Source organism: Lonchura striata, chromosome Z, assembly GCF_046129695.1.
Source record: "Lonchura striata isolate bLonStr1 chromosome Z, bLonStr1.mat, whole genome shotgun sequence".
NCBI classification, from domain to species: domain Eukaryota; kingdom Metazoa; phylum Chordata; class Aves; order Passeriformes; family Estrildidae; genus Lonchura; species Lonchura striata.
This window is the reverse complement of record NC_134642.1, coordinates 22,733,392-22,761,185: the sequence shown is the minus strand read 5'-3', so window position 1 is coordinate 22,761,185 and position 27,794 is coordinate 22,733,392. Positions and strand designations below refer to the sequence as shown.

Sequence of the window (27,794 nt, the reverse complement as noted above, 5' to 3'; positions counted from 1 at the left end):
CTTGCTTATCTGAATTAAAACTCTTTTTTTTTTTTTTTTTTTTTTTGTTAAGAAGAAATGCATTTTGCTTTTTTTTTTTTTTTCTTTTTTTCCCTTCATAATTTAGACCATTAGCACAATTCTTTCTGCACACACACCTGATGCTTCAGGTAGCTAGCAGGTCCATTACTGAAGGCAGCAGCAGCCTGGAATTAACAGGTCTTTCTTCAAGCCATAGGGTGCTGAAGAAAGTTATGTCTTGAAGCATTGCTATTTAAAAAAAGGAGTATACTTTTATTGATCTTCATGGTCCTTGGGCCAGCTTTATACTTCTGCAAGAGCAATAAGGGTAAGCCATTAGCAAATAAGAATAAAGCAAGGCAAATGGAGAATTAAAACGTATCTCCAACAAAGGGTGAAGAATCTTAGTGGCTGGAAACTTGAAAATGAGATGACATCTCCTCTTTCCCCAAGGCAGGTACATCATGTGTACTTTGCATAACAGGTGTGTGCTGCTATGATAATAAAGAATAAGAACAGAAAACTCCAACAGCTTTGCTACTTCAGCTTTTGTTTTTAAGATTAAAAAACAACAAGTCAGACAGTTGTAGTTAAATAAATAAGCTGCATTACTTGTACAAAAAATAATATAAATACAAGTTGGCTGTTTTGTTTTCTCTTTAGAGAAGGAAAGCATCCTTTTAAAAAATAACCAGTAATCCTTATATTACTGAGATGCTGCCAAGTCACAATTCAGAAGACAGACATGTGACATTAAATTTACACTGTGCAGGGATGACACAGTGGCCTTTCCAGATCAGATATTTTGTGTTTATCCTGTGCACAGTTACACAGATACAATGGAACATGTGATAGATTGAACATATTTTGCTTTTACACAAAATAAAATACTTCCCCATGCTGCATTTTGTTAACTAATGTATCAAAAATATCCATCACATCGTCATCATCATCATTGCTATTATTATGTTACTAAGGAATTGTCCTTCATTCCATGCATAATTATAATTTTACAAGTTAAAAACATCATCCCTCCCTCATGTCATAATCTATAACGCACCCTGTGCACAGTGAAGCAGATCCCCAATTAAATGCAAGTGCTATTAAAATTAAGAGAAATACACTATTACTGTTGATTTTAGAGGAACAAAATTCTGGGGAGATTAAAAAAGAAAAACAAAATAGTTTTATCTGGACAAAATAATGTACAATTATTAATATTGCACTTTTTATACAAGAAATCCTAATAAATATACAGAAAAGATATAAATTTACATACACAGAAAGTCATTATTCTTTTTCTTTTTAAATAAAAAGTTACACTGATGCTTATTTCTTGAAGACCCATTTCTACCAAGAGTGTTCACACCCAGATATGTTTTGAAATAAGCCAATTTGAGACAGATTAATGTAATGAACCTGGCACTGACCTCCAGTTTTACTGGCCCCCAGTTTTACTGGATCCCCACTTTTACTGAAAAATCTGCATGTCATGAAAGTTATAACATAGCAGAACTTGAACATTTCATAACTATACCACAAGGCACTAGCTCCAACAGGTGTTATAGGAGGGGCACAACCAAACCTTTCATTTAGAGAAGGCCTTGAAGCAAAACCTGAGATCAGGTAGTTCTCCTCTAAAGTTCCACAATTCTCAAACTCTCTTTGCAGGTTTTCTCTTTTTTTTTTTTTTTTTTTTTTTGAGCAAAGCAGAGAATAGAATGCCCAGGAACTAATATCATGTAGCACTTCACTAGCTGAATATCCACTGCAGCTGGCCAGGAGAAAAGACTCATAGCCTGCATGCAAAACCATGCTGTGAGTATGATGTTTGAATCTCATTTTCTAGACTGTACCTTTGGGGTGTTATAGATGGACTTAAAGATCTGCTTTATAGCACCTGTTTTGTTGTGGGAGGCAGCTGGAGAGGAGCAAGTTTCTTACAAGTTGTTTGCATTAGTCCAATGGGGCTGATGCTAAAGTGATTCTGTTTCAACTGAGTAGTAACAACCATGAAAAATCAGAATAGAGCTCTTTTCTACCAGTTATCCAAAGGGCTTGGCTGCCAGGAAAGAGAAACTTCATGTTAACAAAATAGAAAAATCCACTTCTACAAGTTAATTGCCAAAACCCCAGGTCTGACAGTACCAGAACTTTGGAAAGTAGTACCTCTTTTTTCTAAATAAGTGTTAGAAGGACGCACTATGCAAAGTCTCTCCTGTTGATCATGTACTATTTCTACCTTTCCTGCCTATGCTCTCTAGGGAACAGTGTTTGCAGGTTTGTATTTAAGTCTGTTATAATACTTTTTCTCCTTTTGCTGGTTAATCATTAATATCTCCATCACACTTCTGTGTTGAGGACAACCCTTCATCTCCAATCCTCCCTCACAAGCTCAAAATAGAAATATTTTCAGGTGTATTTTAGACCCACTTGTGTAACAGATCATTGTCCAACTTCTCCAGACACCAGATCCTCAAAGATCACAAGGATGCCCCTTGTCTGGTATAGGAAGGAGAGAGGAGTTTATAAGTTAAAAAGGCTTCCAATCTTGGATGTAACAAATAAGCTTATAAAGCAAACTCATATGCTTGTGTTCTCAAGGTAGTCGAAGAGAGATGAGAGCTGCTCGGCAGAAAGAGACCTGGGGGTGCTGGTCAACACCTGGCTAAATGTGAGCCAGCTGTGCCCAGGTGCCTGAGGTGGCCAAGGACATCCTGGCCTGTACCAACAGTAGTGTGGCCAGCAGGACCAGGGCAGTAATTGTCCCCCAGTACTCAGCACTGATGAGGCCACACTTCAAATCCTGTGCTCAGTTTTGAGCCCCTCACTGCAGGACAGACATTGAGGTTGGAGCATATCCAGGTAAGGGCTATGGATCTGGTGAAAGAGCTAAAAGACACATCCTATAAAGAACAACTGGGGCAGCTGGGGTTGTTTAGCTGGGAGGAAACTCAGGGGTGACCACATTGCTCTCTACAACTGCCTGAAAGAAGTTGTAATGTCAGCCTCTTCTGCCATATTTCAAACCATAGGATGAAAAGAAATGGCCTCAAATTAAGCTGGGGAAGCTCAGATTAGATATTAAAAAAATACTCACTGAAAAACTGGCTAGGCATTGGATTAAGTTGCCCAGGGAGGTGATGGAGTCACCATCGCTGGCAGTGTCCAAGAAGAGTCTGGATGTGGCACCCAGGGATACTTTAGGGGTGGGTATGGTAGTGCTGTTAATGGTTGGACTAGATAACCCTGAAGATCTCCCTGGACCTTGAGGATTCTGTGATTCTGTAATATGATATTAGGTTTTGACTCTGATCCTCTTCCTCACTTGTTTCTTGGTGTGTCACACAGGCATGAGGAGATTTGAGGAGAAGATTGAGGAGAAGCCTCACTCCTCTGGTACCCATTTCTTGATGTCATGGGTCTCTCTGACTCTGTGGTCTACTCTCATGACCACGTTTATTTGCATTCTGTCTCCCAGATGCATAGAAGGGAAAACTTGTCAAGTCCCTTTACAACAATGATTTGTTAAATTTTTTTTTAAAGGGAAATAAATAAATAAAATGAAAAAGATTCCATCCATCTGTATTTTCTGCAAAAGCCTTTGCTCAGTGAAGAAAAGGCTGTGATCCCCTTGTTCCTCCATTTTCATCTTGTCTATCTTCAAGATTTTCCACAGGTCCCACAGCAACGTGACTTAAATTGGGTGAGCTGGCAGAGTTTGAGCTGCTTCACTTTCTCACAGTATCTTGTGGTGTCTCTGCACTCCACTGCCAAAAGAGAAACAAGAAGAAGAAATGGTGATGAAGTTATGAAAAAAGTGTTTCTTACCTGGGAACATTTATCCTTGGGTGGACAAGAGGAGAACTTTTGTGTTGGGAGGTCTTACTGTGGGCAGGAGATTGACTTGCTGCAAAGACTGAATGTGGACTGCAAGTCCACAGGACCAATGAAGGTAGGCAACATTTAATTACAGAACCTAGAGAAACGGCTTCCGAGGCTGCTCCAACGCTGTCAGTTTGTCATCTACCAGTATTTTAGAGAGGCTAGAAGTTTCCTAACAGTTAAACCAAAGATGAAGAGCTAAACGAAACTGGATACTTTTTAAAATGGAGTAGGTCAGAGGCACTTTGGCCAGCTTTCCACTTGAAGAGCCAGTGTGTGTCACCCCAGCTGACTGGGAGTTGTCTTGTGTTTTTCACAGGTCAGAAACCACCCACCATGAAGATGTTAAGACATCTTTTGAACTCCTCTAGGGCTTAGGTTCTGGTACCACTTGTACAGTTTGTGAGGCTCATAGCCTCCTGCTTTTTAGTTTGGACAACCATCCAGTATCCCTGCAAGACCCTGGAATTTGGGACATTTCTGTATAGCAGAAAGAGGCTGGAGCATCAGCCTCCAGTCTGATATCTGTGATCAAGGTATCAAAGGTATTAAGTTATCAAACCTGTAAAAGGTCTTGCTTGATACATGCAATCTCCCTCATTGCTTCAGCTTCCATTAGGGTCCCTCAAACTCATGAGTTTGGACCTATGCAGTTCACTTTGCTGAGAGGGAGCAGCAGAGCTGGTGTGAATATAGGCAAGTGCATGTGGATTCTGCTACTGCATCTGCAATGATTGCAAAGCAACTGGCTCGCAAGACAGAGGATGTGAGCATAATTTCCAAACAGGCAAATTGGTCTCTTCTGTTCATTTCATTTTTTAAAAATTAATACTTTTTCTATTTCCCTGATAGGCCCAATTTGTTACTTGTAATCTGCAAGAAAGCAGTCTTGCCTACAGGATTTCCCATCATTCACCTACCCACTGGATTTGGACTACAGCCATAAGTCTGGTTGTGATTCATGTTTTTCTTTCTGTCTGTACCATTAACTGAAAGTTAATCACAGAATCATAGAATAGTTTGCATTGTAAGGGGACCTTGAAGATCATCTAGTTCCAACCCTCCTGCTGTGCACAGGGAAGCCTTCCACTGGACCAGGTTGCTGAGAGTCCTATGCAACCTGTTCTTGAAAACCTCCAGGGATGGGATTTCCACAACTTCTCTTGGAAACCTGTGCCATTATCTCATCACCTCCACAGTAAATAATTTCTTCTTAATATCTAATCTAAAACTACTAGATTTAGTAAAACTAATAGTTTGACTGAAATAACTTAAAACTAAGTTTTAGGGTTTTTTTAGTAAAACTAGTAGTTTTACTAAATCTAGTAAAACTTGTAGTTTAAAAAAAATACCTACTACTATTTTTAGTATTTGTTTTTACTACTAAACTACTCTGTTTGAAACCATTCCCCCTTGTTCTGTGACCTTGTAAAAAGTGTTGCTCCATCTTTCTTGTAAGTTCCCTTCAGGTACGGGAAGGCTACAAGTAGGCTACCTAAAAACAGGGCTGTACAATCCCATTTCCCTCAGCCTTTTGTCATATGACAGGTGCTCCATCCCTCTGATTGACTTGGTGGCCTACTCTGGACTTGCCCTGTAAGACTGCATGAATTATTTCTCATGCTGTTAGAAGGAGACACAATCCCAGCACTACTGGCATTGCCAAAAGCCTCCAAAATGGGCAGCACTCCTCTCTGGGATGCTGGGCTTTAGACACTGCATTTTGCACAGGGCTGGGCTGGATGCTGCCCCAGATGCCCAGCTGCAAGGTCCAGTGCTGTGTGTCTGAGAGATGACTCTCCCTTCCTTCCTACTCCTGCACCACTCAGCCTCCTCTCCTGAAGTACCGTTTTCGCACGGCGTGATGTTGCAGCGCTGCCAGTTTGCTGGCCTCGGCCTCCAGGAGCAGTGGTGGTCCATCACGGGCTTGGCGGTGCGGATGTGCACGCAGTCCACACGCCGTGACTGGAAGCCGTAGTTCCCGCACGTGGCTGTGCAGACAGTCCACAGGCTGACCCTCCAGTGCACACCACAGACATCCGTCCAGCAGTTCTGGGTGCTCAACGGCCTGTGGGCAGGAGGGACGGAGGGAGAGCAAATATTACATATCCCAAAGGTAATTCACTCAGAGTAGTCTATGGATCAGATCTTCCCAAGCCGCCAGCTGAGGCCAGCAGTTTTGAACTGCTCTCAAGAACCAGATCCACAGTGGGTGCACCAACACCAGGCTAAATGACCACTTGAACTGTTGGAGGATTTGGCTGAAATGCCCTCTCCACAAAGAACCAAACCAGAGATCTGCTGAAAGGTGAAAAGAGTGGTGACCAACGTGGTCCAGCAGGACTTGGTAACTTTTTTATGGCTTCACAGCCAGTGGGAACACAACCAATTCTCTGAAACCCTTCTTTTTCTTTCAAGACAGTATCACAGAGGATGTATAGGCACGCTTCCTATCTATTTGTCACACAGGTAGTGAAAAGGCATGAATGGGAGCCAACAAGCCAATTACATTAATAGTCAGTCATGATAAATCATCATTTATATACTTGTCTCATGTGAAGCAAATATTACACTGTTGACAGTGGAGTTTATCTGCAAGAAAACAAAACCTGTGGAGACCCTTTGTTTTCTGTTAGAATTTGTGTTTAAATAAGTGAGAAGGCTGGCACCTTAAGGAGATATAGCACAGCCTTGCAGTCAAGATTTGGCATGCATAGAAGATTTTCCAGTTTTTGGCCAACCGGCCTGAAGTTCCTAGGAATAAATAGGCCTGATAAGTATCTCTGAAAAGGGCTGTGGGTTCAGACATAAGACATTTCTTGGTACCTACCTTGGTAAGGAGCTGCATTGATCAGATGACACAGAAGTCCCATCTTTGGTCTGGCAAAATATCTGTCGGTGCTGTACAGCCAGTCGTGGTCCAATGCAAGGCCCGTTACACTGCAAACCCAGAAGATTCACTCAGGGGAGGTAAAAGAGGGCAAGTTGCATTTTTTATAAAACAGCTAGTGAAATAAAGTGCATAATGCCACTCAGAGACTGTTGAGATTTCAACTGCTTTCTGGACCTCTGCAAGATTTGAAGGCTGACTGTGCAGCCATTTTCTGCTCTATCTCACTCTTCTCCAGCAGCATTTAAACTACATTTCTGTATCTGCTCTCTAGATTAATTACCTCTTCTCTTCAATAATTTAATCTTAAATGCATCTGTTAGGGGAAATTAAATGCTCTCATGCCATTAGCCAAGAGCCTATGATCCATACAGGAAATCCCAATGTATTACTTTTACTGTGCATTTTGCAGCATGTGAATTAGCCAAATAACTCAGAATGTATTGAACCAAGGACATATTCCACTCCATTGAATAAATTTAAAAGCATTGAAGGACAATAAACAAAAGCAGGAAGCATGAGAAGCACAAAAGATATGCAAGCTTGCTCCAAAATTAAGGCCATCCTAACATATTCAAGCTTAAAGCTTACATTTCAGTTAAACTCTCTTAATCCTCTACTTTGATTAAAACATAACTTGGTATAGGTATGAAGCATGTATTTCTGATATTTTAAAACTACATAACTATTAGGAAACTGCTTTTCTAAGTGTCTGGAAATGATTTCAAAAAACAAACTGAAGGTTGAATAAGGGGTCATTAGTGTGGATCACTAGCTTTAAAACATCATGGGATTACACAGTGGAGAACAAAATACCAGGAACATTAAATGAAGGAAAGGAACTAATTCTAGGGGTAGTGGTAGAGAAGGTAGGCTGTTTATTTTCTTTATGAACTGGGAAAGTTGATTGCTACACCTGTGCAACAGGTGACCTGACACCCCATCATACTGCCATACTACCAAGCAGGTAATCAATCCACCGAACCAGTGGCACATTCCTAACTATGTGTAACAGTCTTCTGGCTTGGAGACAAGGCAGTATGCAACCACATTGAACTTGATATTTTTTTTGTAAGCTAGGTAGCAGAAATACCATATGATAATGCACAGAGATTCCGTCTAAAGTTCAAAAATTCTGAACCGTCTGATTTTCTCAGCTGAGTATGATGTCATGGGGAACAATATGATGCATAACAGTTTTTGCAAAGATGATCCAGTTATTTTCTGAAATTTCATAGAGAGTGAAAATTTTCTTTGATAGCAAGTGATTATTCCAAGCTTAACTTGTAATACAATAACTCAGTCACCTTTCAAGTTTTAAACAAGATGTTTTCAAGCAATGAACAATAACACATTCTAGTAGCTGAAGGCATTTTTTCCTACCAACATTTTAAAAAAACCTGAAGAGAAAATTTGAAGATCTGCAAAGCAGCAGGAAGTAGTTTGAAAATGCTTTTAGCCCTCAATTCTGCCTTTCATTATGAAGCAAGCCAAGAAAGCTCAAGTATTTTGTATTTGCAGGCAACATCAGCAACTTTGTAAAACTGAATTATTGCACAGTCCTCCTGTCTTGAACCTCATCACAGTCCTGACTCCAGCCAGCCAAGACTGAAGCACTCTTGCTGGCTGGTAAGGGGAATTAAGACTTGAAGAAGGCTATTTTCCAGATATGTCACTAATCACTGTAGCAAGGAGCTGTAGACCTTTCTGCTGGAGGACACAGGGGTCTGCAGTAAAAGTTCTGTTCATGAGCAGCAATTATAGTGATCATGAGAAGCTACAGAAATCCAAACAGCAGTGTACCATATACAGAAAGAAGGAGCTGAACAAATTAGTGTCCACCTCAAAAGCCTGCAGACTATAACCTAAAGATACTACGTTGAAAAATCACAACCCTCATTTACTGTCTCTTTTTTCTAGCCTACACTATGGGACTGTCCTTGGAATGCTACTTTGCTCCTTACCTGGCCCCAGGAGGAGGCTGCCCACTCAACACAGGGCTGCCTGTTACAGCTCTGTGTGTCCACAGGGTGCTTGGACACCTGGGCACAAGCCTCGCTGGACATGGGGACAGAGCTGCCTCTCGCTGTCAGGCGCTGGCATGTCACTCGCCGCGTCTGTTTGCCTCCACCACAGCTCCGTGTGCAAGGAGACCAGGATGTTACCATCCACCTGTGAGAGAAAGGAGAACAGGTCAGGGAGCAGGCACATGCCACTGTCTGCAGGATCCTTGGCATCAGCTGGTCTTTGTCAGTTGGACCAAAGACAGGCAACAGTGGGTTGGCTCATTTAGTGTCTCAGCCTCCCATAGTTTTCACTAGAAGATGCTCAGAGGATGAAATCTGAGAAAACTGCCATTTTTACATTAATTTACCTTTCTCAAGGCTCTTTGGGCCCAGACCTTAAAGCTGTTTTTAGAGGCTTAGTAAATACTTGTAGCACTGGCAGAGGAGTTGGGCAAGTCTGCTCTTACACCATAGTGCCATGGAGGCCTTTATCACAAGCTGCAGTACAATGCTAGGACTAGCCCTACTCGTTAGTAGGGAAAACTATCTCTGTGTAATTGCTGGAGTAGCTCACAGGCCACTTCAAGCTTGTGAGAGAATAGCCAAAATCCTGCTGGGTCCTGCTGCTGCCTGCCTCCTGTGTTGTACCCCTGACATCTGGCATAATCCAGAAAAGCCTGAACATTGCTCAGGAACAGTTTGCCCAGGAAAGGAAGGACACTGTTCTTCTTTCCTCTTAAGCTCAGACCATGCATTTACCAGCTGAGGCTGATGCTCTGAACCTCTGTGTACTGGCATTTAAAAAATCCAATCTAACTAGCTAAAAGGCTGTAAATAAGAGAAAATAACAGTCTAATGCCTGTTGTCATTGTAAGGATCATTAGGTGAAACACTTGTACAGTCAGGTTTGGGAAGGCGTTAGGTAGGAATAACAAGAATGCAACTGATTATTAGTTTTCTGAACGGTTTTATGGTCAAGCCAGCAGTTTGCTTCATTAAGTTTCTGGATACTTGGCAGGATTTTTGTGGTTTTGGGAGTAAAATACTGCCTATCACATCCCTCACCAGCAGTGTTTACAATTGCTTTACAAAATAGGCAACAGGCATTCTCCAGTCCCATGGAGAGGTATCTGTTTCTATTTCTCTGTCTTCTGTGGGTGATTAACTCCAGTGGTCTCAGGAGCAAGTATAAACAAACATATTCCCAACCTGAAAAACAAGAACACTGGTACTTTTGTGCAGTTTGGTGTGGTTGAACCTGCAATTTCCGCACTGCTTATAAAGCTCTGGTCTGTATGTCAATCAACTTTTATTTCTAAGCTTACATCTCAGCAGTTTCTCAGGAGCTGAGGAAGAATTTGGGGTTGTGTTACAATTCAGGGAAGGTATAAAAAGACATAAACCATTCCCATGGAATTTATTGTCAACAGCAAGGAAAACTTGCTAATGAGCATGTTTCATATTTCATCAAAAATCTTTTGGCTTCTTTCTTATGACTCAGCTGGCAACTCAGGAAACATTTGCCTGCAAAGAAGAGTAGGAATATATTTTAAAAGGTGATTAAACAGAAACTAACAATATACCCAAGACACAGCAAAAGTGGTGAATCTGTCCACTTCTCATCAGGCCACCTCTCCTTGCCACAGCTTAGACTGTCTTTTTTTTAATACAAGTCCCAAATCACTGTTGCATGAGTGAATGTCTGTTGAATGAGGGAAGTTGTATGAAAGTTCTCTTGAGATACTCACTACTTTTAAGTGTTTGTATACTGAAACATAACATATCCACATTGGAAATAAGGGAGAGAAGAGAGTAACACCATGAAAAATATGGAAAAAACATGTTTAGATATCTCAGCTAAGGAGATACTGAATTGCAGAAGCAGGACTTTTTTAATATGGAGGGAGCATAATACTATACTGACTCTCTGGATAGGCTCAAGATGTACTCTTCTTCGCACCAAAGGATGTAAAAAAAAAAAAAAAAGACTTTGTGAGGGGTGAAGTCAGAGAATCATTTATGTTGGAAATGACCTTTATTATCATCAAGTCCAATCATAACCCAGCAATGCCAAGTTCACCATTAAACCATGCCCCTAAGCACCGCATATACACATCTTTTAAATACATTGAAGGATGATGACTAAATCACTTCCAACTGTTCTAATGTTTGACAACCCTTTCTATGGTGAATTTTTCCCTAACAGCCAATATAAACCTCTCCTGATGCAGCTTGAGGCTGTTTCCTTTTGTCTTGTCACTTTTCACTTGGAAGAAGATGCTGACCCCTACCTTACTGCAGCCTCCTTTCAGGCAATTGTAGAGAATGGTAAGGTCTCCTGGGCCCATTTTCTCTGAGGTAAACAACCTCAGTTTCCTCAGGCACTTCTCATGGGACTTGTACTCCAGACCCTTCACCAGCTTCTCTGTCCTTCTTTATTGTAGTGAGGGATGTAAAATTGGACACAGTAGTTGAGATGTGCTAGAGGAAGACCTAGGTGTAGCCAGATATTTTGCAAGCTGTCCTGGCTCATTTGTGTATAGCAGTAAGTGAAAACCAGGGGACTATAAGGACAGAGAATTACAACCACAAGCTAGCAAAGTCCAAAAGGGGGCAGAACTCAGCCCTCTTCATGCCCACTAGATCTGATAGATGTGCCCATTTTATTAAAGATATTTTCACCCTGCTAAGGGAATTCTTTGCAGCTGCAGCTACAACTGCAATCCTGCCAGTATTGATTTTCAAGCAGCAAAAGGACCCAGAATAAAATAATGAAATAGCTGCTAAACTTAGTTTCTTGTCTGTTATATTGCTGGGGCAAACTGCTATGAAGCCAAAAAAGAAAATATCCTACAGGTCTTGGGTAACAAAATTTCCATGCATTCAGTGCTCAGAACAAGCATGAAATTTATAACCAACATAGGGTGTGACCCAAGACATTGCAAGTTGTGAATTCTCTTTCTACCTTGTCCTGTCAAAGGTTTCCATTAATATTTCTATAAAATCCCAACTGTATAGATTTAGCACTCAAAAACTCGCTTTTAGCCATCACTTCTCCAAAGAGGCACCAGAGAAGCTGCAGTGGTGGGATGACCCGCACAAAGAGCTCTTCCAGCACATCTTAAAGGCACGTAAGATACTTTCACACGGGACAGACGAACCGTGAAGGGCAGTCTCTTCTGTTGCATGCGATGGGTTGCAGAGATGGCTTGGGTGTCTCTCCACAGTGGGATGCGTTGACCTCAGCCCCATCCAGTAAGCACCTCAGCTGGGGCAGCTGCAGCCCTCTGTGGCCGCAGGAAGCCGAACAAGCTGTCAGTTTGTCCGCCGACCACCGGTACTCTGCCAGGAAGTGTGGGAGAGGCATGTTAACACTGAAAAACTGACAGCAGGGGTTCAATTAGAAAGGAGAGAGTTGATGATGTTCTCCAGGATGAAATACATGGATTCAATGAAAAGGAGATATCTACCCTTGCAAGGCATCTGACTCAAACCCCTGACTGCCTTTGGTGCAACAAACCCAGTATTTTTGTGCTTATAAGCAACAAGCATAGAAAGCTAATAACATGGCATAGCAGTTAAGTGAAGCCAGATGCCAGTGAGCATCTAAATTTTTAAAGGTGTGTTATTTAATGAAGATATGGTTAGCTGCAGTACCCAGCAGTATCTATGACACTATGATCTTGAAACACTGTGTCTCTTAAACAGATAGTTTACACAGATCATTTATCCTGAAAATAAATGTGAAAATTCAACACACTCAAAATTTTATATCAAAATTGAAGGAAAAGTTAAATTCTTCACCTCTCCATCACTGACAATTGAAGCAATGAAGGCTGCATATTCTGTTTGAACCCAGCTGCACCACAGTGTTTTTTCATTGCTTTATTGCCTTTGTCTTACTTCTAGGAGATCTTTAACACTAACAGTTCCAGAACTTTTACAAGTGAAGGGTTTTTCAATGAAGAAAAGACTGTGAGACACTCACTTTTTTGTATTAATAGAGGGGCTTTTGTTTTAAGGGGTATAAACTCTGCCACATCTGTCTTGAATTTATGGACAAGAAAATTGTTGAGGCTCAACATAAGCAGAGCTTGAATCATGAAGGTGTGTTTCGTGCTCAGAAAGGCAGAAATATCTGGTGTCATTTTGGTAAAGTACAAGCTAAGACACTGTAAGGTACTCAGGAGCCCTGCAAATCCATATCCATGGCAAGAAATCGTTAAGACATCTTTTTTTCTGATATGCATGGTGATGGTTTCAAAGGGGAGAAATTCAGGATGAAGAAGGCAGTGCAGGGAAGTCCATGGCCAGAGCTTTCCAGGATGAAATGGCTGAAACTAAAGAGTTACCTTGTATAGTCAAGGTCATTACTTGAGTGAGTGAGCCAGCTTCATTCTGAGCAAGGCAGCTGAATTCACCATCAGTGAAATCACTGACATTGAGTAGCTGAAGAATTCGTCCTGCTGCCAGGAGTTGATGTTGCTGACTGAGAGGTTCACCAGAGTAAAGCCAGGTGATGTTTGGGGTTGGATACCCATTGACAGCACAACCTAAAAAACACATACATGAGAAAAACCTGCTGATTACTAAACCAGGTACATGCTTTGAAATGGTCAAAATGAGGGGAAGTAGATTCCATCCCATTTTCTCCTCATTTTCTCATAATGATGAAAAGTAATTCTGTAATAAGGAATAACTTTTCATCACAGAACAAAATCCAAAAGCCAGATAGTCTGCAAATTGGAAAATCTCTGATTAGTTTGTAATTATTTATATTAGACCTTCTAAGGTTTCAACTATTTTTGATCATCCTCATTTTGGTATTGAAGAAGGTGGGATGGGTGGGTTATAAACCTGGCATAAACTCAAGGACCTTCTTGAACATGCACTAAAAATGCAACTTGGTCTCCAAATTTCCTACATAAGCCACAGAACCACCTTCCTCTTTCTCTTTATTTTAGAAAAAAAATAATGCTATTTATTGTTTGTGTTATATTAAAATTAAGAATTTTTTTTACACAAAAAAAATCTGTTGAAAGACGAAAAAGATAAAATTGAGCCTTTACAGGTTTGGTTGGATTGTGGTTTGTTTGCTTGTTTTTGGGTTGGTTTTTTTTCGGCCACACCAAAACCAGCAACTAAAAATATCCTGATGTTCTAAAGGATTGTGTGAGGTCTATGGATCACCAGCACAGATGATGAGATTTAAATTCTCAGTCAGTTCTTTGCCTGTTGACCTGAAGGAAGACCCTTTTTACTGTGGTTCTCATATCACCTGAATACATTGCCAGTTTCATGATGAATTCCAGGAAATTTTTAAATTGGGAAAGACAGCTAAGTTGTCTTGCCTATTTCCTGGGGAAAAAATTAAGAACCAGGTGATTTCTGTAGTGTAACCTATCCCCACCAATTGCAGGGGTGGAGAGGCAGAAATGCTGTATGTGAGGGATGGCATATATCACTAGGACTGCTTCTGGTTTAGGCTTGTCATGCACTGCTATAAATGTCACTGAGACATCGAAGGTCTCTAAGTTTCTGCAAATGTAATCTATTCTGATGGTTAGTTTGTTATACTGAAGCTTTATATTGTTTTGTTTGCATTAATACGTATGTGCATGAATGACTATATTGTATACAAAATCACTTCTGGAAGAACTGTCCTCTATAAACAAACATAAAATATACATCAGCTTCTCGAGAGGAAGAATAAATGGACGCTCCAGGTCAAATTCAGCTCCTCATTAAACCTTTGCAAGTTTTTGAATGACTGTAGCTGCAGAAACGCTCTGGGCTAACATGCTAAGACTAGGAGAACAAAATACAAAGCATGCACCACTTTTGCACTTTCAGACCTGATAAAAACAAGTGTAAAGACTGTTGATTTTAGGATTCCTTTTCTTTTTTGCAGCCTGATAGTGTATAGAAAACAATGGTAAAAATGTCAAGTGAATTTTGCAAGTACTAAATACATTTGCAAATGTAAATTAAAAAAATATCACTGTCTTTAAAATAGGTGTCTATTCTTAAAATATAGATTGTTTTCATGTCTTCATATTTGTCTAACAAATAAATCTCTAATTTACTGTTAACAGGATGATTAGCCCCAGTTAATGTTTGTAATATTTATTAAAGATGGAATTTGAGTGAAGACTTCAGGCCAAGATCAGGTAGTTTCTTTGATTTTGTATTTCTGTACCATTTTACTGAACTCTAACAGAAAATAGTTGTGGACCATAATAAAAGGTATTAAAGCAATAAATATAATGCTCCTACAGGTCTTGAAACATGACAGTATTTCCACTCTAAACTTTACATTCAAGGAAATAAAGTATACTTTCAAAATAGAAATCAGATTAAGGATGAAATGAGGAACAAAATGCTTTGAACAAACTGTGGCAAAGCCACATATCAGTCAGAGTAATACAAGTTTGGTGCTGAACTAGTATGTTGTGGCTGACACTGTGCTACTGTGTCCACACTGTGTAGGTGATTACTGGTAGTGAGAATCAGTTCCCCAGTTTCTGGTCAGGGCTTATTTTCTCCTTAGCTGACTGAAATGAGAAATGCACGTTAAATGGAACAGAACTAAAATTCAATTCCATTCTGTATCTAACATAAGGATGAAACATTGACAGGATGCATTCAGCTTTTAAACCAAAGGAATTAGGTAAGATCATGTCTGAAAGTTACATGTATGTAATGCCTGTTTTGCTGAAGAGGCAAAACTAAGAGACATGTCTTTGTAGTTTCTCTTATGGGGAAAGAACTTTCAATATACTATAAAGTGACAGACACTTAACTGTTTGCTATTATGAAAATTGTTTCTCATTGCTTTCAAACACTGAATGAAATAACATTTATAAAAAGCAATGAAATCTGAAAAAAAACCGAAAAGAAATAATTAATATGTGTATAAATACAACTTTTACTTAAAAAAATATTAAGGCAATGCAAATAACATGAATTTATGTTACAAAAGGAAAACCATATATTTAGAAATTCTTGAAATAGGCCAATTGAGTTGGTAACAGTAGCACTTAAAAAAAAGAAGTAATTTTAAATAACTATTTATGGCTGCAAAGGTGCGGTTGCAATATACTACGCTAAACATCTGACATGGTTTTTAACAGTTCTCAAAACACCTCAATTGGTTACCCAATGCCACACATGTTGTCCTTATTAGATATCAGTTACATAGCATTGCAAACATACATGGTATTCAACAAAAATTGAGTCAGGCTCATTCCCAGCCGCACACTGGCTGTAAAAATGTTCCCAAATACACAGACACATGGTGGGCCCATTAAAAAGCAAGGGAATTTTCAAGTTCCGGTAGTTAATACTGTTTCCTAAAACTTAGTCTGTCAACAGAAATCCTACACACTGAGAATCATGTATTAATAAGGACTGTTCTGAATACAATCTGCAATGGCAAATCAAAAATCAAAGCCTACAGTAATGGATTCAGCATACTCAAATGACCACCTAAGCTAACTTTGACAGGCTTATTAAGTTCATGACAAAAAAAAAAAAAAGTAGTTAAACTGTAAACTTCTACCCCACCACTGCCATAGCTCCAGGTCTATGTATCACCAGGTTAACTGTCCATTTGTGGGAAAAAAATAGCAGTCAGATGAGACTCATGGAACAAACACTGGACAGCAGTACAGCACAAGGAGTACAATAAAAGGCACAGCAAGAACTGACAATTACCAACATAATGCAATTACCAACATAATGCGATTACCAAGTTGCAAATGCCAGTGCTGCTGTAGAACTTTTCTATATTTCATTACCCAATATAAACTTGCTACATTTTGAAACAGCATCTCAGATGGCACTTGGAAAATAAAAAATGCAGAGCAGAGGAGGTAGAGGGCAGACAGGTTTGGGAAAGGCCAAATGATGATGCTTGCTCCAGAGAGGTTGTAACTTCTGTCCTTCTGAGACATGTGAGGACTGTCACAGAGGAGGAGGTTGCTTCAAAACTTGTAATCAAGAAGTCCTTGAGTCAACATGTCAGAAATCCCATAGTGTTACAAACTCACTTAACACTTAATCTAGAATAAATCTCAAGTTTTGCAGAATCTAAAACGCCTGTTATATGAAGGAAGCTGGCAGAATGAAATGTCTCCATATTAGGATACCTTCAGCAAGTCTGATACTACCATTTACCAACAATGATTGGTCTCAGTGGAACTCCTCATAAGTTTCATTAGAAAAAAAATCTAGGTCAGTAATTCAGATAAAGATTAGAGACAAAAGTTCAAAGGCTGCAAGTCTTTTCAACAAACTCAAAATTCAGCAGATGTTTCCCCAAAGGTCAGTGATATTATTTTATATGAAAGCATATTTGATCACTACTATAGATCAGTGGTTGTCAGATTAGATAATTCATGGCACAAAATAACAGGCAGGAATTAACTCAAAGCAGCAGAATGCCTAGAGAACATCACTCATTTGACCCTGTGTTCAGAGCTTAGCAGTGGCTGGACTAGTGTCTGATTGTCTGAAAAAGAAACACTGTTTTAGAGTAGTCAAAATGTTCAACCATTCAGAGGTATCATAATGTAATTTTTAACCCAAAATGTACACAGTGTGTATATGCAAAAGAAAAGCCACACATTTCAATGCAATGCTACAGTGTAGTCTGACACAGTCTGCTGTGCTCTGATGTGGAAGGAAGTTGCTGCGACACTTTATGAACTTTATGCAATATTTAGGATGCAATCAATGTGATAGTATGTGATCAGGCAATTAAATGCAAAGATAAGGCATAATCTTGATCTTAATTTTAATTCTAGTCTTTACAGAAAGGTCATGTACCTGCCTGGGACTTGTCACACATAAAGTGACAAGGCAGATTTTTACCAAGACAAAAATTTAAAGGAACAGATAACACAATTAAAAGGACAGGCTATCCCACAAATATACCTGGTACTTCATCCCGATGACACTAGACAAAATGTTAATATCAAATAAAGTTGCTAAAAATATTCTTTAGCATTAGAAGTTCTTTTCAAACATGATGGCCAATTTATTACAGAGAATGAGGAGGAAAAAATGATATGCAAAATAACTTCTCAGATAGTCATTATTTTATCTGAACCCTAATGCACAGCTTCTGCAGTTGTCTTTTTCCTTAAGGTGAGCACAGATGCCAGTTTAGCTGTAATTACAAATTTTCTTTTTGCTGGCTTTGTACAGATTGCAAATTATTTTGCATTTCTGCTTCAAATTTTAATACAGCAATAATTCCCAAATATATGAAAATTAAAAACAGGCTCATGGTAGAAATGGGAAGAACAAAGAATTACAAGAAAACATACTTTCAAGAAATACCCTCGCTCTTGAGTATATCACCAAACATTCTAAGAAATTTGTATTGATGAGATCAGTTGTGTTCATTGGGATCATTTATTACTTTTCACACTGAGTTTTGAACAAGTGTTAGTCCTATGAGAGCCAGATGTAATGGCACAGTACTTAGCAAGCAATTCCAGCATTAACTTCTCTGGCTCTGCTTGAAAGAGTTTAATCCTGACATTAGTCTATCTGATCTGGTTCTTCTCCTAAAGTAGTCAGCTGCACATTTGGCTCACTATAATGCACCTAAGAACATGCAAAAACCTCTAGGTTAATTTTGCTGTCTGTCGTGACATCTTGATAACCATTAAACCTCCTGGCTAGTACTAGTCAGGGGTTTGAAGAGATCCCCTCCGAAATAATAAAAAAAACTGACCCCCAGCCTGAAATCTGGGCTTTGGCTCCAAGGCAGTTGGACCTTTTAAATAAGTAATTTATTCATACTCAAAAGGCCATTGCAAGCAAGGTGACTATTTTTTTTTTATTCTGCTTTCTGGGTGATCTTCTGGGAATCTAAGCAATTCTACTAGAAAATGAGTGGGATATGCTACTGCCAGAAAAAGAAAAATGAGAAATACAGTAAATTTGGTACAGAGAAATCCTTTGTATTTTTTAAGTAAAAAAGTTCTTGTTATCACTTTATCTTAAAAAAAGCTGCATTTCGAATATTGATATTTGCAGAACAAAGCTTTGTTGTGCAACTGGTCATCTACTGAGGCAGTAGTGAAATTACAGCAAAGCTGCTTTAATTCTGTGGTCATTTTGAATAATGTATGAAACCAGAAAAAAATTTGCTTTTTAGGACTATGTTTGCAGTGCTGACAGTAAAATCATGTTCTAATTGGTGAAGTGAGAAAATATGGAAGTAATCAAGGAGAACACAATAAATATGATGCAGCAATATTTCCTTTTTTTTTTTTTTTTTTATACAATTGACTGTAATTTTCTGGTTATAGAAAAATACACTTTGTGATCTAACATCACAGTAATTTCAATATCCCTTACAAGTAAGGAGGGATGGGAACCAGACTTCAAGTAATTGTGTCGGCTTTTCCCCATTTATTCATATGGTCAGATTCTGTAAAATAACATTTTCCTTCTGCCCTCTGTACTTCAGTCTGAAATTTTACAGGAATTCTACATGTTCATATTCTTAGAAGCATTTGTTTCTGAAACTTCTAATATTCCTTCAAAAATTCTTATTAAATGTAACTAATGTATAGATGTCAAAGTCATTAAATCTTCATCTTTCACTGTGCAACACAATTACAACATGTTCAGTATTCATCAGTGATGAAACAAGAACATATTTTAGAATCATATTTTATATCTTTTGCCAAGTCTGATGATTATTGCTCTCCAATAATAATACAATATATATGAGAAGTTGTAGTGAATCTCCATGAGGATTTGTAAGATCCTCAGTTTCCCAGTGAATTATATTCAAATACAGGAAATAACAAGCTTGAACCCAAATGAAAACAAATATTCTTGACAGGCCCAAAGCCTTTTCTGCAGAAGTGTTAGATGTCAGGAACACTGGATGCTACCACCTTGGTTTCTGCCAATATTAACATTTACAAAACTGAAGACTCATGGAAATGTGTCTAAGGATTTGTGTAAAAAGATTAATTGATACTTGTAGCATTGATAAACTACTGAAAATACAGGAATGTAGGATGTTCCTTTAATTCCAAAAGATAACACCAAGAAGTAATCAGAATTGACAAAGATCAAATGATCATGAATATTTTTAACATCCAAAAATTCTTATCTTAAAACACTTTTTCTGTGGTGAAAAGAGTGGTGTTCCTTATAATGTTTTCATCACCAACATTCAGGAAAACTATAATCAAAATTTAAAAAGTCCCAAAAATATTTTGAGAAAACTTTCCAGAAAAACATAAAACTTTCCACAGAAACATAAATTTGTGTCACTTCAGAAATCAACTGTGTTTTATCTTATGTACAGTGTAAAGTTTTTTGTGTGTCTGCCATGAACCAAGAACATCAGAAAGTGTATGACAGTCTGTGGCTCATCTCTGATTGTAAATTTGCACTACTGTAAAACCCAGAAATATTTCCAAGCTAATGGGTGTTCTAGCTGTACTTGGGAGATAGTCCTGTCCTTCAGGTGTGTGATCTGCAGATAACACACAAGCGACTACTACACAACGTGACAATGAAGTGAGGACTGGGGAAGACTGCAGTACTCTGCACATGTTTTCAATATTTGTGAAGGAGCAGGGTAAGCATCTATCTGTGCAAGTCACCATCTACATCACGCTCTTCAACTGGATGATGAGTTGGACCTAGAAAGCTGGCTGGAATTTTAAATTTTAGAAGCAAAAGAAGTATATAAGATAAAAATATTGCTGACTGTGTTGGGCAAGGCATCGGAAACAGATAGTTTCCTCTGCTTTTATTGTGAAGGCACATAAATGACTTCTCAATGACCCTTGTAACGAGAAGGAAAACATCCAAACCAGGTATTTCTGCTATGACACTGATCTTTATCTTCTGCAGCTCCCCTGAAATATAAGTAGAAGAAACCCTTAGCAGATGATTCCAGACAGCAAGTTAATAATTTTAGATGGTTGAAATAATGGTGGAAGCATTGCACAAATCCACTTTATAAAATACAGTGTATAGCATGTATAATAATTTGGAAGTTCTGTTAATCTCCTTGCAGCTCAATTTGTCAATTTTTAAATATTTAATACAGATATTAATTTCTAAACAAGTCCTCACCTGCAGCTTTAGACTTCCATTGCTGTATTAAATTTTCAATTGCATTTTTAATCATCCCGCAAGGCATGAAACCAGTGTTTAATGAAGTTTTGACTCCTGCTTTTCTTAAACCCTGGCAAACCCATGCATGACTTTATCCAGGTTTCTAACATAATTTTTCACCTTTGTTTTCTTTAACTCCTGTAAAATAAAATGTTTACCCTGAGCTTACTTATCACTCCTCCACATTTCACTCTGTTTCTTTGCATGTATTCTGTTTTCTTTCACTACTCAACAATTACTCATATGCCTAGATTTCAAAATGTGTGTCTAATTGAAGACCTTTTGAGTCCCAGGAGATACCAGTGCCTAACAGTAGCACAGACAAGGGATCTCACTCATAGCAATTTATATACTCAAAGTTCTTTTATGGGACATCCAGACAATGTAGAGCCAACATAATAAATTATGAAAGACTCAGCAGGATTGAAGTTCACTGGGTGGGTAGTAGAACAGAAAGAACCAATGGACAATTTTCTAATTGACTGGCTACTCCATTCCATGATGAGTTTTTGCTAGAAAAAAAAATATCTCAGAAGATTTCTCTAGGTTTGAATAATAACAAGGCTCAAATTCAAACCAGTAAAACTCCAGTGAAGTTGAGGGAACTGCCTCAAGAATTGAACTGGTTTGCTATTTTGCAATTACAATCCATGGAATTTCCTGGCCCATGAAGTGAGCAGCAGAGTACAGAGCGACACCACCAAATGAAATTGATCAGGACGTGGTTGCATACAGCCAGAGCAGAAAGCTCTTTGTCATTCAATTACTTCTTTTAAACAATAAAAACTGCCTGAAAGTCCTAAAGTCTTCTTTTTGGAAATCTGAGAGGGAATGGATGAAAGAGGAGTATGACCCAGTCTTAAATAGTGAGCACAATAAAACCATACTCAAAATGATTTATTCAATGCCAATAAATACCTATGATATTTTCCCCACTGAGGACTATTTCAATGCAGTTTTTGTGCAAGCAGAAATATAATCCAGAGCTCCAGGCTAAAAGCCATTGCAAAGGTATTCAGATGTATGCAGATACTTGGAAGAGTAAACCACACAAAACTAAAAACATAAATAGAATGTCTCCATTGTGAAAGTAAAATCTCAAAATTGCTATTAAATGGGAGGAAAGAATGCTTTGGAAGGTGCAGAGATGTATTAACACTCACATCACATCACATCTGCAGAACCCTTGCTAAAAGTTTCAGAACCCTACCCCTAAAAAGAGAAAAGATAGTTCTGAGATTGTACGGCTTGATAAGTTTTCATGGTATGCAGTAGTATGTTCATTAGGGAAGCTGTTTGCCTATCTGAGCCTGACAATTAATAGAGTTTCAAAGAAGACTGTGAAATGAAATAATAAAATAAATATACCCTAATATTTAGAAAAAATTAGAATCTCCTTGTAAACACATCACACCCACGGATCTGAAAGGAGTTTACAGTTTACAAGAACTTGCTGCGTAAAGAGGATAAAACTATATGGAAGGCAGAAAAGGATGAAAAGAAGAAAAGCATTCATTCGGGATGAATGATTCTTTATATGGCTTAATGCAAACACTGATTGTGTGAAATAAGAAAGAAAAATAAAATGAACAGATTAAAACAGAGAGCTTGCAAGATCAGAACATGTAGAGGGGGATAGGCAAAACTATGGGAAAGGCTCCGAAGGAGGATATACAAAATGAGTAGCAGACATATGGCAAGGCAACTACCCAAATGTAGAAGAAAAATTAAAACAGAACCACCAATGTCTCTTCTTTTAGATCAAGCACACACTGGTCTGCCACATCTTTGTTTTGAATAATTGCCAGCCCCCCAGCCCCCCAGGGCAGGAACCACTTCTTACAGGGTTCTTTATATATATAAAGAGTAGCATTATGAAGCCCTTATTCTGCATGCAGCTTTGGACAAATTAAAATACTTTAAAAATGAATTTCTGAGGTCTAAATAGTATTTGGCAGTGATTTTGACTCACAACGAACCATTGGTTTGATGTCTTTTGTCTCAGTGCCCATGTCTGGATAACCAAATCCTTAATGTAAAGGTTAATCACATGCATAGCTATGAGATAAACTCTAAAGACATTAAAATCTAAAAATCTTAAAGCAGTTGACTTACCTATGAGAGCAGAGCTCCCTGGACTGACAGTCAGTTTTGTTCCTGAAGGAGAAGTCAACACCGAATGGGTGCTGGGTCCAGCACTGCTAAACACTGCTGTCAAGTCTTCTAGGTAAGGAAGGGGTCGTGGAGGCTCTGGTAACAGATTGGGAGAATGAGCAGCACTAAAGCAGAAAATGTCTTGGGATATAGACCTCACTCCTCTTCTCCCTCTACCCCATCTGCTCCCTCTCCCCAGATATTGCTGCAGTTTTCACTGTGCTGCAACATTGCCATTTCACAGGGACAGATTAAGCAGTTTAGGATAACTATTGAAACTTTGCCTCATGTTAGGTAAGGTGCTGGAGAAATTATTAAAATAACATCTGTATCAATATGACCACAAAATTGAAGAAATAATCTCTGAAGATTACCACAACATTCTGGCTGTCCCTGTTCATATGTGACAGAGTTTTATACTATCAGGAGATACAGCAGCTTGGAAGAAAAACCAAATTTATACAGAATAGAAACCAAATCAAATGTTCATGACAATTAGTGAAAAACTTTTGGTGTCTGCTACAACCTGGATCAAGCCCTAATTAAATATGGTTATAAGGCTGCCAGATCCTGTGGTATACTTAGGCAGAACTCCAAAGGACTAAGAGTTCAGAGCTCAAGAGGATGAGTCTATGCTGAGAACTGCAGGAATTAGATGTTTACTAATCACAATGCTATTTTAAAAATTGAGGTAATGCCTAGCATTCCCAATTCTGCTTGTCATAAAAATGATGTGATATTTGATAGAAATGAATACTGGATTCATCCCCTCTCAATTAGATCATGGCACACATTACGCAAGTTTTCTACTGCTGATAGCATTCAGCACCAGTAGTATAGATCAAGGATGCAGATACAGATCAAGAACTGTTCTGTTCCATCAAGGAGCTAAAAATGTAATTTGCTTACAAACATAAGCAGCTTGCATAACTCACAGTAACTTACCATCTTTAAAAGCTAAGCCAACTATAATGATCAGAAAAGGATTTAGAGATCATCTGGAAGTCTAATTACAGGCTGAAACTCAGCCTATAAATAATGAATGATTAAATAAATGATTCTTTTCCCAAGTTATTTTTTTAAACTGAGATTTAGAGTCAGTCTGCATTAATAGGAGAAATGTTTGAACCTTTATTTTACTAGTGTCTGTGAAAATCTCACTGTTATACATCCTCTAGAAGCTCACTAGTTATGAAAGATCTAATGCCCCAGTTGTGGGGAATAGGTTTCAAAATTTGAGACTTCACCACCAAATGCACTACTAAAGTACTTAAAAAAATCTGTCTGGATCATTCATCTGCCAGGCATGCAGAAATTATAGATGAGTTACTAGGAAAGGAAACGCCTTTCCCACAATTCCAGTTCCCATCAGGTACCACTTCCACTCACATTTCACAGCTGCCACTATCTTTTAAATCACTCAGATGGGCTTTCTGTCTGGTGTTTAAAAACACAGGGGAAGTAAAATTCACCATTCACAGAACTTGAGATGTACTTGAGATGTACTTTTTAGAAGTGCACTGGTTTTATGCACCTTTGTGAAGTGGATCAGTATCACACAGCTTTGAATGGAAAAACTGCTCAGTGGAGACAGAGCACTTCACAGGGAAAAAGTGCCATCACTCTCATTTTAAGATAGTCACTTTAAGATGTGTTAAGGTTAATAAATGTTTTTCTTACCTAGCAAGTCTGAAAGAGACAAACTGAGTAACTTGGGACTGGGAGGTACAATCCCTGTTCTTAGACATTTTCTCCTTATCCACTTTCCTTTTACCACCACCTTGCTTCAGCTGATGCTGCCCAGAGTACAAATGGAGATTAATGCTTTTCTTAGAACAGGGCTGCCTGCATGCCATTTCCTCTTTCCAAAAGGACCGATTAGCTCTGCCATCTGGATGTGCCAGTAGCCATATTCATCTTGTTGCTAGTCTAAAATACCAAAATACCCTGGACTTACCAAGAACCAACAGCTGGGAGCTTTCAGTTACTTCCCCATGAAGATTGGATGCCTTGCAGGTGTATAACCCCTGATCTGATAGAGAAACATTTGCTATTAACAGCAAACCATTATGCAGATGGTGAGTAGAGGATAGCTTGATGTTGTTCTTAAACCAAGTAACTTTTGCTTCAGGAACACCTGGAAAAACATTAGTAAAGTGTAACTAACACAAGTAAGTATTACAAAGCAAAACATTCTTGTAAGGTAAATAGTGGAAGAAGAGATGAGAAGTACTGAGTGAAGGCTAAAGAAAAAGGGGAAGGGACAAGGAAAATTTAATATAGCCACAGTCCTTTAGAACAGTCAGTCAAATAAAACAACTAAATAAATACAGAGACAGACACAATTAGTATGCTTCTTGCAGGCAGCTACTCAGATAGTCCTAGTCTAGAAAGGCAGACTCCTCTGCACTTCACTAGCAGCAGAAGAAACGGGCTAAAAGTGAGATCTCCATAATGTTGAGGTATTGCTATTGAGTCTAAGAAAGATGCACTGTGCCTACAAAATGTACACCAATGCTACAAAAACATTTTTCTAATTGTATTCTACAAGAATGTGCTTCCCCTGTCTTCAATGTTTCCACACTAACAGGAGATTTGCAGGTACAGCTCTTTCTACAGTTTGCTTTGGGGAAGATGATCAGTGTGTGTCAATGAGCAGCCTCAAGATGGGAGCAGGAGGCAGCCAGCACAGGCATGAGCAAACACATGTCACATCTCTGCTGTGAGGAGTAGCAAGAGCATCTCAATCAGCTTTGCTGGGTAACGGCGGGTGCCAGCGGACAGAGGGCCGAGTGCTTCCCTTGCTGAAGTATCACAGAGACTCAAAGTCTGAGAGGTGTCAGCTGGAAACAGAACTCACTTTGCTGGGCAGGCAAGACTTTTGGTAGAGTAATTACCCGAGTCTATTCTTCAGCTTTCCCTTCCATCAATGTGCATGTATCCAGCACAAAAAGCCTACATGGAATATTAGTAAGCAGCATTATGTTAAGTCCATTGAGATAATTTTGCTAAACCAGTGGCTCTGGGAGAAAGGAATCACTGCAATACAAGTTTCTAACAGTGGTGACTAGTTTCCAATGCCACAACATTCTTGAAATAGTGAATAATATTTCACAATCTGGTACAGATGATGAATAACCATGGGCCATATATCAAGGCAAGAATTAGAAAATAAAACCTCCAGCATGTAGGTGAAATACAGAGAAAAAGACTGTTCAGGAGAATTGAGAAAACTGCAATTAGAACAACAAAGATACAAGGAGATAAGGACAGGAAGGTAACATATTTTAAGCTATCCTTCCAAACCTGTTCTGACTCAACATTCACTAATTGTACATGACATTTTTCAGAATGCCCTACAAACTATATTTTTAAAACTTGTTCCTTCTTACATGTCAAACTGTATTTTCAATAACTGTCTGGGCCATATTTCTTGAAGCTTCTGGTATGCAAATTTAATCACTGAAATCAACAGAAAGCTTCCTAGTGATGCTGATGTGATCCAAATTGCTCTCACATCCTACTTTTGAGTGAAATGGTGCACAGTACTAAAGTTACCCGCACCAAAAATGCTGCTGGCTTTCTGAGGCTTGGAGCAAATCCTCCAGCTGGAAGTCACAAGAATCGGCAAGACTCCTAAGTGACTTTTGAGTGGGAGTTCCCCTAGGGTTAATTTTGGAAAAGTCTGGAATTGACCACAATCACTTAACAATAGTTTAAAAATATATTCCTTCACCTCTATAGACAAAGAAGTGATGTTTTGTCAAGTGAAATAATGTTTGCTTTCAATCTTGATCAAAACCATGACATTGTCTTTGTGGTAAAACTGAAATAGGGCTTCATCTTGGCATAAATCACATGAGGTGCCAATTAAACTCTAATGCATTCAGAATGATTCTATTTTCTCTTGTCTTTCAGTTAATGTTTATAGATTTCAACTCAGAAGACAGACTTTGACTGTGCTCATGCCTATCTTAAGAAGATGAAAAGCAATATAAAATCACTGCCTAGGCTTTGGTTGCATACTCTTCCATTATCTCTTACTTTTAAGAAACCTCCAGGTTAATCAACATGTGTCAGCAGCAAGTGTATATTTCTGGTCCTTGACAGAAAGTGCAACTTTAGAGAATATCATAACTGATCCTTAATATTTCTCTTGTAAGTATCTATTCTGGTGTCTTGCTGACTCTCAGTAAAGATGTGTCCTTACATCAGCTGAGATATCCAGATCCAATACACACATGGTCACAGCCTGTACAGCACAGTGATAGAAACACAGCTTATATTAACGGGATAAACTGTCACTGAACTCTGACCTAGAACAACTCTCATTAGTTGTGCTGGCTCAGGACATCCTAACATGACTAGAGAGAAAATACTAGAAGGAAAAATTATAGCTTTACAAGAATGTGTGAAGAGCTGTTTTCATCCAGGCAAGTCTCCACATAATTTCTGGATATGCTAATTTGTTTTCTATCTGTGTTAACTTTGCTCTCACATGCTAATCTATTTTTTATTGCCAGATGTTATTGCATTAACTGTTGCATGTTAATTTACTATGATTTAGTAGCCAATTCATTGTTAATGTTTTCTGGGGAGCTTTGGCAAACTATACAGATGTAAAGTTTATCTACCCTAAAGAACTCACTAGGATACAACACATTTGCTGACTGCAGAAGTAGAGCATGTTACTCTTT

General features: G+C 38.7%; 1 protein-coding gene across 1 annotated transcript in view; it reads right to left on the bottom strand.

Moving 5' to 3' along the window:
* Window positions 1-533: 533 nt before the first annotated feature.
* Window positions 534-27,794, bottom strand: part of LOC110473151 (ADAMTS-like protein 1) — a 71,973-nt gene continuing 44,712 nt past the window's right edge. The window contains exons 9-16 of the mRNA XM_021535445.2: window positions 25,055-25,234; window positions 23,059-23,193; window positions 13,134-13,334; window positions 11,943-12,123; window positions 8,740-8,947; window positions 6,716-6,825; window positions 5,733-5,953; window positions 534-3,770 (exon numbers count right to left, since the gene is read on the bottom strand). Of these exons, the coding sequence (XP_021391120.2) occupies window positions 3,664-3,770; window positions 5,733-5,953; window positions 6,716-6,825; window positions 8,740-8,947; window positions 11,943-12,123; window positions 13,134-13,334; window positions 23,059-23,193; window positions 25,055-25,234 (1,343 nt within the window). The 3' untranslated portion in view covers window positions 534-3,663. The remainder of the gene's footprint in view (window positions 3,771-5,732; window positions 5,954-6,715; window positions 6,826-8,739; window positions 8,948-11,942; window positions 12,124-13,133; window positions 13,335-23,058; window positions 23,194-25,054; window positions 25,235-27,794) is intronic.